The 12,302-nt window shown below is 53.6% G+C and overlaps 1 protein-coding gene across 1 annotated transcript in view; it reads right to left on the bottom strand.

Annotated features, from left to right (window-relative positions):
* Window positions 1-7,135: 7,135 nt before the first annotated feature.
* Window positions 7,136-12,302, bottom strand: part of CLDN19 (claudin 19) — an 11,198-nt gene continuing 6,031 nt past the window's right edge. Inside the window, exons 2-5 of the mRNA XM_023752816.1 lie at window positions 11,160-11,431; window positions 10,974-11,058; window positions 9,216-9,368; window positions 7,136-8,471 (exon numbers count right to left, since the gene is read on the bottom strand). Of these exons, the coding sequence (XP_023608584.1) occupies window positions 8,423-8,471; window positions 9,216-9,368; window positions 10,974-11,058; window positions 11,160-11,431 (559 nt within the window). The 3' untranslated portion in view covers window positions 7,136-8,422. The remainder of the gene's footprint in view (window positions 8,472-9,215; window positions 9,369-10,973; window positions 11,059-11,159; window positions 11,432-12,302) is intronic.

Genomic DNA, 12,302 nt, shown 5'->3' with positions numbered 1-12,302 from the left:
TTTCATGCATCAGGCCTCTAGTATCATTATAACCAAAAAAAAAAAATTTTTACAAAGTAAAGGGAGGGACAGGCTGGCTCCACACTACTGCAGAGAGCTCTTACTGAAGTGACAGTGGTACATACTTGAGGTAGCTCCTGTGGGCCTGTGTCCTTGTGCAGGATCTGAGGTCCTCCAGGAATTTACAGCAGTGTCCTCTGAAGATGTAGATTTCGGAGGCCTGAGGGGACAGGCTCCTCTGCTGAACAGGTCACTGGGATGTAATCTGTGCTTTCAAAATTGAGGTTGTGAGAAATGGAATCTATTGCCAAGCACACACATAGTGATCCCATCAGAGATCCTGAGCCACATACCCTTCCATTTCTTAGACAAAACTCGGCTCCATTATGATCTTATGGGACCATCATTGCCTGTGGTCTGCTATTGACAAAACATTATGTAGTGCATGACTGAAATAGTTGTCTTAGGGAATGGGAAAGCAAATATACTAGGGAAACAGAACTGCCAGCAGGTGGGGGGTTGGGTTTAGTCAGGGCTTTGCCACCTAACTTCAACAGAGGAAGAATAGAGCAAAAATAATGAAAATGAATGTAGAGCTACAGTTGACAGTAATGTGCCCAACATCCACTTCCACCATCCCCTGATCCAGGGATGGGTCTGATTAGCCAAAGCCAACAAAAGCATAGCATTCTCTGGTGACTTGAATTGGTCCAGGACTTGGCAAGTGTTCCAAATTGACTCAGTGGAATAGGAGTACTAATTTAAGGGAGTTGGAGGTAGTGGTCCTAGACTGGCATGCTTAACTTGAGATGTGGTGCAGTTACTGATGACATGTAGGTTATGGTCATGTGAGCGGAAGACTAAGAGACACTGCTGGAAGTGGAAAGATCAGAAATAGACAATGGTGTTCAAAGAATCCTCTCTGGGCAATGAGATGGCTACAAGTGATGGTAAAAGTACCATGGAGAAGACCATGACAGTGACCCTGGAATGAAAATCTTCAAGGAATGCTGCTGGATAATGGATATAATCTGAAGGTGCGGGCTTCAAAGAAGTTGGCGTTGAGGCCTTATGAGGGAGGAAAATGGTGTAGAAGTGGCAATGGTGTGACAGGAGACTTAGCCCACCACCAGGCATCATGGTACATGGGTTAAAAGAAGAAAAAGACTGCCAGGGTCCAGCCCCAGCGGTCCAGGGGTTCCCAAAGGTGTGGATGGAGTCGGCGAAGAATGTTTTACACGGAGACAGTGTTCAGAACTCTCTAGCTCTCTTTAGTCTCCGTGGAACTTCCTGTGCCTGGCTGAGGCCACAGAGAAAGATCCTGAGGCAAACTGAGCCTTTATTTTATAGTCAGAGGTAAACAAGGTAGTGGTTACCAAAGTTATACTGTTCTTGTGAGTTTCATTTGTTTACACTTTTTTTGTGAGTTTCACTTGTTTTTGTTCTTGCTCTTGCTGCACTTCCCTCAGCCCATTAGCTTCCCAGATAAGATCTAGGGAGCGTCATAAGGTCAAGCCTAATTATGCTTAAGAGGAATGTGCCCTCTAAGCTGGGACTTGTTTGTGACTTTGCCAACAGGTCAGTCCGAGGCTTAACCCTATATCGGCTCCCCACAAAAGACATCACTGAAAGGGCTCCGAGGGAAGTAGTGTCCTAGGGGTGAGTCTGTTAGAGGTAGAAAAAGAAGGTGAAGGAATATTCAGAATAGGCTGGTGACTGGCTTTCAGAGGTGGGAGGTTTGGGAAGGGAGCAATATTGGATCAGAATCGGAGTAGGAGAGAGTTCATGGGAATTAAGATAGTTACAGCTGAAAGGGGGAAGCTTTAACATCTGGTAGACAGGTAATCGGCAGGCTTAGCCCTGCGGTTCTGCTGGAGGAAGGACTAGTCTGATACTGGTGAGGCTGGCTTGTGGCTGGGAAGGAGCAGTTTTAGCAACTCTGCTTGGAATGGTGCCCCAGGGAGAGGGGGGCCAGTTTACATCTCTTTAATCTGGCTGCCTGCTTATAAGGCTATAAATGACACAGAAGTGAGTAGATTTATACCTATTCGAGTGATATTTTAGCACTTTACAGGCTTAGGGCAGCTAGCTGGTGATAGGGAATCTGGATTATTTTTAAATAGAATGCTTTTCATTTCAAAAATATTACTCTGGGGCAAAGAAAAAAGTTTAATCAGAAATGACCGATTTAGACATTGCTGCATAAGTCCATATGAGTAATGAGACCTGGACCATAGACATGACAGAAGGAAAAGGAGATCCAATTTGAGATGTTTTCAGAAATGGAGTTGACAGATCTTTGTGACTAGCTAGATGTAGGGATGAGGACGCGGGAAGAATCTAGCTAGCATGATTGTGGTATGTTGATGCAAATAGTGCCATCTGCTGGAATAGACAATGCAAAGGGGTATGCTCAGTTTTAGCTATATGGAGTTTGGGGTGCCTCTGGGCCATCCATGGGGAGTATGCAAGAAGCTGATTTGTAGCTGAGTGGGGTAGGTTGAAGCTGAATGTTTGACACTCATCAGGCAGCTATTGAAGCTATGGTCATAGATGAAGTCACATTACTCAAGGAGCATCTGTGAAGGGCAGAGGGTGAAGTCCCAGACTTTTGAAATAAGACCATGGACATAAAAGTGATGACTGAAAAATAATGTATTAAATCAAGAATCATGGACATCATAGAGTCCTAAAGAATAAAATAGAAATGGTTCAGCTGGCATCAAAACCAAGAGTTCCAAGGAGGTGGAGGCAATCCTGGGAAGGTGAGGTGGACCCCAGACTGCAGCAGCGGGAGGGTGAATGGAGCTGCTAGCCCACAGCCTGCTAGGTCCACCCTGAGGTCCCAGCCCCTCAGAGTCAATCCTGGCATCTCACTTGTTCTCACATTCCACGTCCCGTAAGTCTTAAAATCCTACCTTTGAAACCCCCAGAATCTGAGCACTTCTCACCACTCCCAATCCCATGGATCCAGGCCTCCAGCATCTCACCTGGATTATTGCAGTAGCCTTCTAGGTGAGCTCCCTGAAACCTTCCTTCCCACGCAGCAGGGCGTCTTAAACACCATGTCAGACTGAGTCGCTTCCCTGCTCAGACCCTCCAGAGGCTTCAGTGTCACTTGCACCCTGTGCCCCCACCTGTCCCATTCCCGTACTGTCCCCCCCAGCCTCCTCCACCCCAGCCTCAGGCCTTCCCTCCCCGTGCCAGGCACACTCCCACCCAAGGCCTGACACTTGCTTTCCCCTCTCGACAGGATGACTGTTTCCCCGGATAACGAAATGGCTTTCTCCCTCAGATCTTTCAGGGCTCTGACCACTCTGACCTTCCTTGACCGGCTGTTTAACGTAGCAGGCCCTCCCCACACCCACATCTCCCAGCCTCCTTACTTACCCTGCTTGATTTTTCTCCACAGTGCATACCCTCACCTGCTCATCTATATTAACTTTATTCTCTCTCATAGAAGGTAAGCTCTGTAAGGGATTTTATCCATTTTGGTCACTGCTGATGTAGCCAACAAGACTAAAGAGTACAGAGTTAAAGCTCACCGGCTATGTTGAAGTGGGATGAAGGAAGCAAGGGCTGCCGCTGGAAGGGCAGATGCGTGATTGGGGCCATATTAATTTACATATTAGCCGAATAGGGTGCTTGTGAGAACGAAAGGGATCTGGTTATCATTCATAATGGGATGAAAATTGCCCTGGGCACCATGGGAGTTCCAGTAGCTCTAAAGACAGGCAAATTTTGGGGAAGGGTTTTTTTTTTAGGATGAGGAGACATGTTTATAAGGCGAGGAGGGAGAAGGAGCCAGCTAAGAAGACAGCGTTATGCATACGGTACAACGAAATGCCTCACTCTACCTGTGCATAGAATTTGATTTTCATAAGTCATTTTCAGACACCCGTAGGAACGTGATTTGGAGTCAGGAACCTGAGCTCCACTACAGACAGTGGAATCCCACCTTCCAGAGCCTCCTTGTGGAGCTCACACAGAAGTCAGAACGGCACGTGGGGATATTTCTCAAAGAGTCCCCATCAAACCTAATCCAGATGCAGGGAGGACCCTGGAATGAGCATTTTACGTAAGCCTGAAAACACTCCCACAGTACCAACTTCCTAAAGTTCTGGTGAGGATTACATGAGAATCAGTACGATAATAATTCCTGAATAATAGCTGAAGCGACTCCCAGGGGATACAAAGGCCTGGTGCCTCCCTCCACCCCATTCATTTTAGTGTTTTTCTCCTTTTGGGAGCCGGACATGAAAGTCTAGGGGACAATCAAAAGCAACCACATATATGGGGGAAATCAGAAAGTCACTGCTTGTGCCCAGGGAAAGCCACAGGCTCAGCTAAGACCTGAAACTTACACCTGAGGCTGATCCTTGGCATATTTGCTTATTTGTTCAATCCCCGTCACATGTAACCAGTCTGTGCCCCTGCCAGCCAAGGATCCTCAGCTGTGTGGGGACCATGTGGGCCACCGTGTGACCTACAGGGAGAGGGAGTGCTTCTCGGGTTTTGACTCTGTGACACCATAGCATCGTGTCAGTCTTTTGATGCTTTGAAAATATTTTGTACACTTTCCCCAACAGGAGTGTTGTCCAGAATAAAACTGCCTAAAATTTCTCATAAATGGAACCAAATCTCATTTTTATGTGCTCTAGGAGCAAAAAAGGTCAGGAAGCGTGACTTTGGGTCCAGCTTTCCTGGGTCAGGTTTAGTTGGGGCTCTCCCTAATCTCACCAACTCAAGATGAAAGAATAAATTCACCCATTTTCAATGCACCTAGGATTCAAATGATGGAGGAGAACAAGGTATCTCAACTGAAATTCTCATCTAGAAGAGGGGAGGCACCACACAGCTCTCGCTAGCTTAGGTCTGTGTTTCCCAGACTTCAATGTGTACACAAATCAGCTAGGGATCTGGAGATGTCTGTTTCCCTGGGTCTGGGGTGAGGCCTGAGATCCCGTATTTCCCAACAAGCTTTCGGATGATGCGCTGCTGCTGTCGGAGGGCTGTGCTTTGAGTAGCAAGTCCCTAAAGTATTTGTCACTCTTATCCCAGTGGTCAGCGGGGTTATATTAAATTGTACACCTGAAAAACGTGGAGGGATTTTTAGCCTTTTATTTCTTTCACTTGCAAACGTCCACACAGAGAGAACAGTGAACCTCTGAGAAGCACTGGTTAACACACAACACACAGCACACCGCTGAAGATGGAACTCGAGTCATTACAGAGAAGAGAAAGGCCACTTAGGCCCAGAGTCGAGGAGTGTGAAGAAGCCTGCAGATTTGGGGAGCCTGGAGAAACTTAAGTCATTGAGCAGCATTTAAATGTATTTGTCTGCTTACAATTTACAATTTCCATGGCAAGTGTGATTAGTTTGCTTGACTAAACAGGAATATGAAGAAGAAGAAAAAAAAACACTGGTTACCCAACTTATTTTATAACTTCTTCTGCCCCTGACCTTTTTGCTCCTGGAGTATTTTAAAGCAAAGTCGTCCATTATATTATGTCAGTGTGCACTTCTAAGAGATAAGGGTTAAAAAACAAACAGACCACAGTGTCATTATCACACAAAACGAACAACACATATAACACAGAATTAGCCGTAATTCCTTGACATCATCTAATACTCAATCCCCACCCAGATCTTTGGATGCAGGCAACCGGTGAGTCCCCTGGCCAGCTACTCCAGTGCTGGGTTTACTCCCCTAGCTACTTGGACATTCCTTAGGGGCTGAGCATACAAATATATTCCTCCCCAAACCATATTTCCTGGCCTTCCAATTCCATTCTTGGGGGGACAATGTTTGCAAAAACAATGGCAGAAACTTTAGGATCAAACCCTTTGCCTCTGGCTAATTCTTTAGCCTTGAGGTTGGGACAGTAAGCAGGACCCCAACCCTGAGGCTTGGGGAGTTAACCGCACCACAGCTTGGCAGCCCAAGTGACCTTGACTAGACCTTTGAAAGAGGTTGCTTCAGGAGAGTCCTGGGGCATCAGGCTTCCCAAACGCTTCTAGCTCCAAACCCTCTCACTTCTCCCAGGCACCCTCACATCGCCAGCACCACAACCCCCCTTTTCTCTCCCACGTGGAAAGAGCTCACACACATACACACACTGTTCATCAGTGTATTAGCTGGGTTGTATGTGGTGATCTGACTCCACCTCTCCAGACTCTGGCCTCCTTTTAGGAAGGACCACACTGAAGTGTGCTCCTGCCTTGCTCTCAGGCCTGCCCCGGGGCACAGGGCTGGGCTCTCTCACAGCCTGTCCCTTAAACCCTCAGGAAGCAGCTAGGGCATCCTATCCTGACATCTTCCCACCAAGTCCTATCACAGCAGAGCCTGTTCCTATCCTGTTTTAACAAGATCCAGATAGAAGTTCAACCTTGGCTACACCACCTACGACAGTGGTTCTCAACCTGTGGGTCGCGACCCCTTTGGGGGTCGAATGACCCTTTCACAGGGGTCGCCTAAGACCATCGGAAAACACATAGATAATTACATATTGTTTTTGTGATTAATCACTATGCTTTAATTATGTTCAATTTGTAACAATGAAAATACATCCTGCATATCAGATATTTACATTACAATCCATAACAGTAGCAAAATTACAGTTATGAAGTAGCAACGAAAATAATTTTATGGTTGGGGGTCACCACAACATGAGGAACTGTATTAAAGGGTCGCGGCACTAGGAAGGTTGAGAACCACTAACCTACAAGAACTGGTGGGCCCTTAACTGTTACCCCTTACAATCCTACCCGCGTCCTGGACTGAGGAGCACAGACCTGAGCCGTGCCTCCTGTCTCCTTTCTTTTCTCTAAAGCTGGTGCTATCGTGTTGGCTTCTGTCCATGAGGAGGTGGGGTGGGGCCGTGGACCCTTGCTCAGTGATGGTCCTGAGCCTCTGGTGGAGCCTGAACCGTAAGAGACCACACACAGTTGCCTGGCCAACTGCTTGGTTGCCAAATCCCCAGCCTGGGACCGAGGTCGAGCCTTGGGCCCCACATCCCACGCTGCTCAGCCTGCACCCACGACAGGAGCCTTCACTGTGACACTCAGTGTCCAGGTTTAGCCAGGGCTCTTGTATCTGCGCGACAGAAATGACACTCCAAGTGGTTTCAGCAAAAAGGGGTCTGTTTATTGGGAGACTCGGGGAACAGCCGGTCTCAGGGTCTCCGGAAAGGCAGAGGGAGAGAGGGCTTCCTTTCGTCCTGCCCCTCCTCGCCTCTTCTCGAGGTGCCTTGCTCCCTCTGAGACCCCTCGGAGCAGCGAAAAAGGTGGCCCCAACTTTAGGCCTCACCGAGGTGCTGACCGCTGCTGTCCCTCGGGAGCTGCCTGAGCTCAGATGCCGGGTCACCCCAGGCCGATTACATGGGGGTGTTGGGGATGGAGCCTGGGCGTCGGAGGTGAGAGCAGCTCAGTTACAGCTCAGGCTGGAGCCCAGGCCAGAAGACTCTTTCGTACTCATCCATGGCTGGAGGGGCGGCCGTCCTGTAAACCATTTAGGGCCACCCTCTGGCCCTCTCTGGCGCCCCCTCTGGCCAGAGGCTGGATGGGCTTCATGCAACAGCCATTCCCGAGACCCCACAGGGATGGGCAGCAGCTGTCCGGCCAGGGCCCACACCAATGATCCCACAGCAGCTCTCCTCCCTCCCCTCCGCCCGCCCCCGAACACCCATGACAGTCATCTTGTCAGAATTCATCTCTCAGAGTCACGCTCCGAGAAGGCTGGGCTGTGTCCTGGGATCTGTGACTTGGTGAGAGAGGTGGTCACAAAAAGTGGTGGAGGAGTCAGAAGGAAGCTGGCTGAGGAGGCATCGGGGAGGCAAGGGACCATCGCGTCAGCTCTTTCTACGTGGGAGAGAGAAGGCAGTGGCCAGAGAGACTGGGGGCCGGGAAGGAGGTTTGGGGTGGGAGAGGCCTGAGCAGGAGGGAGGCACTGATTGGTTCACTTTCCCTGCACTCCTCTGAGGCCTCTGCCCCTTTTAGACCAAGGGGGTGGGTACCTGTCCCAGGGGCAGACCTAGTGACACGGGTGGGACTGCGTCTCTCTTTAGGCCAAGGGCTCCCTGACCGGGGGATGCTGCCCAGTGCTGGGCCAGGCCTCAGGGTGGGGTCTCCCATTAGGAGGTCCTGGGGCCAACCCAAGGCCAGGCTGCGGAGGTTACTGGGCAGGAGTCCTGGTCAGCCTCGGCCGCGTTGTGTAACCACCCTGGACCTGTCTCCCCATCTTTATGCCTAACAACCCCAGGGACCAGCTCTGACCTCTCTGAGCCAGCCCCCGCCCTGGCCATGCCCGGGACAGATCAAATGACACCGCACTTGGGGCTGGATGTTCACTTCTCTTTCCAAAAAGTACCAAACACACAGTCTGGGTGTGGCAGGGAGGCAGCCAGGCTGGGGGCCTGGACATTACACACCCAGGGGGGCCTTGGAGGAGGCAGACAATTTAAGAATTGGTCTGAAAGTCAAAAGAAAGGACAGTTGGTTAGTGGGGTGAGCAGCAGAGGGGGAAGGAAGGGGAGGGGCTGTGGGGATCAGGCCTAGGCCCAGGGACTGCCAGTGGGGTCAGACCTGGGCCCCCACAGCAGCCCTGCCTGGGGCCCGTTCCCCGGGGCAGGGGGAGGAGGACGCAGTCTGTGTGGGTGTCCACGCAGTGCTGGGCATGCTGCAGAGCTGAGACCTGAACTCAGAGGCAGCGGGCCGAGGGTCTTGGTCTCTCTGAACGTGTTCCCTCGTGTGTGATGTGGGACATTCGTCATCCCAGCACAGCCTCCTTCATGTGGTGGCTGTGAGGAGCCAAGGGTGCTGGCCACCCCAGGGTGGTGGCCACCAAGGTCCATCTTTATTGCTCTGTCCCCGGGGCCCAGCACGGTGTAGACACGCACATGGCCCTCCAGTGAGTAGATAAGCCCCCAGTGAAAGGGCTGGCCCCTGACTGTGGGGAAACACGCAGCTGCCATGAGACTGTGTGGACCGGCCCAGGCCTGCACCGGGACCTGTGTGTGCACAGGTGGCCTCTCTCTGAGTGTCTGGGTCTTGGCCTCAGAGGGAAGGGTGGATGCCTATGTTGGGGACAAGCTGCTCAGAGCCCTAACCAAGCTCAGGGGACACCCTGTATCCCACGGGCCCTGCCCAGAGCGCTGCAGGGGCTGTGGAGTGCTGGGGGGTGGACTGCTGGCTGGGGCTGGTGACTCAGACGTACTCTCTGGCTGCAGCTGCGGGGCCCGGCCGGTAGGGCTGTGGGCTGCTGTTGACTCTCTCAGGCTCTGGGCACGTGCAGCAAAGGAAGGAACCCCCCAGCATGGCCAGGCCGGCAGCGGCCCAGCCCACGAACAAGGCTGGGCCAAACTCGTACCTGCAAGGAGTAGGGAGGATGCCATCAGGTATGGCTGCAACCAAGCGCTCGGTCTCAGCAGGGGCTCCCTAGCCTGGGCCCTGGCTGGGGTCGGGCAGGTGTTGGGAGCTGAGATGGGATCTCACAGGCCTTAGCAGCCTCTCCGGATGAGCTGGGATGAGCACTCATCCTTCCTCCGTGGCCACCCCAGCAGCTTGACGCTACACAGGGTGACCCAGACCCATGGGGGGCTGCTCCATGCAACCCCGGGCCCCTTTCCTCACCTGGGCAGTCGAGGGGTAGGGGAGGGCCTGCAGGTCCTGTTGGCAGAGCAGGGCAATCCCTGCCATCTCTCACAGTCACGGTCTGGCCCTTAGGATCCCAGCCAGGGCTCCCCACTGCCCACTGAGAAGGGCAGACCCTCCACCTGGCACTCCAGGCTCTGCACGTCTGGGCCCTGTCCACCAGCCTTGGCAGTGCCTGGTCTACCTGTGCCTTCGCCTGAGGCGCCCCCTCCTGGAGCATCTCCTGTTCTGCGCCTCCTGTGCTCCGCCTTCAGGACCCAGCTGAGAAGCTGCCTCCTCCAGGGGACTTTCCCAGGCCCCTCTGTGCTCCCCTGAATTGCCCTGACTCTCACTAGGTGGCCATTCGGTACCATGCTTGTTCAAGCCATACACCCGAGGTCTCATTTTTCTTCCCTCTCCATACCTCTGCCTCCTCCAGGGAGCACTCCCAAGTGCAGCAGCCCAGGCATCTTTGCTCATCCTCCCTCCACCCCCCGCAACTCCTCCACCCCCTACCATCCTACTCTCCCCACCCCGCTCAAGGCCTGTGGGGATGTCTGGGATTGAGACTGTCCCAGTCTCCGCTCCTGGCAGAGCTGAGAGGTGAGGGAGGAGCCACAGGGGCCCAGGTTCTTCAGATCCCCCAGTTCAGCCCCCACGCCCTTGGCCTTACCTGTCCTGACCATTCAGCCTTCGAAATATCTCTGACCTACTCTTCACTGCCAGCCCCCTGGCCCATGCCCTCTGCTCCAGACCTTTGCAACAGCACCTACTGGTCTTGCCCCTCTCCCACCGTTCTTCACACCACAGCTGGAGGGGCTGTCCGCTGCCTGAGGAACCAAACCTTCCTATGGCTGCAAGGCCCTCCGGGAACTGCCCGATCTCTTCTCCAGCTTCACCCCCTGCTTCCCACCCAAAGTAACGCTGCCTCCTGCAGAAACAACAACAGCTGGGCTTGGCTGAGTGCTCTCCAGGGCCCAGGCCCTGCGCTGAGTCCCTTACCTGCCTGTCTCACTGAACCCTCACAGCCTCGGGTCCTCGGGTCAAGCTCCCTTTACAGGGAGGAAACCTGGCACAGGAAGATTAAGGAACTAGCCCGTCACATAGCAGCACGTGCAGAGCTGGGCTTTAAGCCCAGAGCCGGCACTTAGCTCCTGGGTGCCCTCCACAGGCACCCTGCCCTTTGGAGGGCCCAGCCACAGCGAGCTTCTCGGTGACAGCGCCTGCGGCCGTCCCCCGGGCCCCCTCCACGTACCCTGCGGGATGAAGGCCGGTGGCCCCAGAGCCAGTGGAAAGGGAGGCCCGGCCTGACCCCTGGCCCAAGCCATGTCTTGGCACTCACCTGGCATTGACAGGTGTGCTCGGGTTGAAGAACTCCTGGGTCACCAGGGTGGCATACCATGACACTGCAGTCAAGGTGCAGAGGCCTAAGGACAAAGGGCGGGTGCTCAGGTCTGCCCCCTGCTGGCCACCAGGGTGGGCTACCTGTCATGGCCAACACGGTGGAGAAGGAGCCAGGGGCACTCACCTGCCAAAAGGAAGAGGGCCCCCCCGGAGATGGCAATGCGGCCCTTGGCGATGGGGTTGCTGTCTCCGACCCGGGTGCACTTCATGCCGATGACACTGAGGATCATGGCCACGAAGCCCAGGAGCACGGCCACCACCATCAGGGCTCTTGCTGACTGGATGTGACCTGGGGGGCAGGAGGGGCTGAGCCGGTGGGCGGTGGGGAAGGAGGTGGATGGGGGAGCCCGGGATGGGAGCCTGGAGTAGGAGCTGGAAGCTGCTCTGGGACTGCACCTGGGCAGGTGTGAGGGTGCAGTAGAGAGGGACGGGGTGGAGCCTCCCTCTATAACCCCGTCGTTCACCGTTCACTCTCGTTTTCAGGCTCTCTGTGGTGCCGGGTGGTTCTCTCATCAGCCGCTCTGGCTGGGACTCCCTTTGGGGCCTCCCCCACCCAACAGCAGAGGCAGCTTCCCCTGAGACCTTTCAGATTCGGCAGAAGGAGGAGCTGAGGGCAGCTGAGGCCCAATTCAGCGCAGATGGCCCGTAGGCAGGGATGCCAACCCCCATTGACCATCCTGATTATGGCCACCTTCCCCTTTGAGTCACCCACGGCAGCCATATGCCTGCTGCTCCGGTCAGTTCTGGGCTGCGGGCAGATGGCTGGTTGCTGGGCTCTGGCCTGTGGGCCCCAAGCCAGGGACAAAACTGCAGTGGTGCCTGCCTATGAGCCAACTTTTTAAGGCTCAATTCCAAACCCCAGGAGGAAGCAGAGAACAACTGGAGGGCTGGAGCGCATGTGTGCATGTGTGTGCATGTGTGTAGGGCTGTGTGTGTGCTTGCATGTGGATGCTTTCCTAGCTGGCGGGGCCAGCATGTGAGGGTGCACAAGGTGTCTGCCCACAGAGCATGGGGAGAAGTGGAGGGGAGGGTCTTGACTGAGCCTTTCTGAGTGCCAGGCACTCATCTCACCCGACCCTCCCATCAGCCTGTAAGTCATAGTACGCCCGTTACACATGAAGATGTAGGAACACAGAGAGGGAGGGCCAGTGGTTTTTCTCAAGGTTACAGCGGCAGAGCTGGGAGCTGGACCCCCGGCTGCCGGAAACCTAGACCCCTGCCCGCTGTGGGGCACCCGGCTGGCCTAGATTTTCAAAAAGTTCACAGG

This window comes from Myotis lucifugus, unplaced genomic scaffold (assembly GCF_000147115.1).
Source record: "Myotis lucifugus unplaced genomic scaffold, Myoluc2.0 scaffold_37, whole genome shotgun sequence".
NCBI classification, from domain to species: Eukaryota; Metazoa; Chordata; class Mammalia; order Chiroptera; family Vespertilionidae; genus Myotis; species Myotis lucifugus.
Note: the sequence above shows the minus strand (reverse complement) of the source record. Positions and strands in the feature narration are given on the sequence as shown.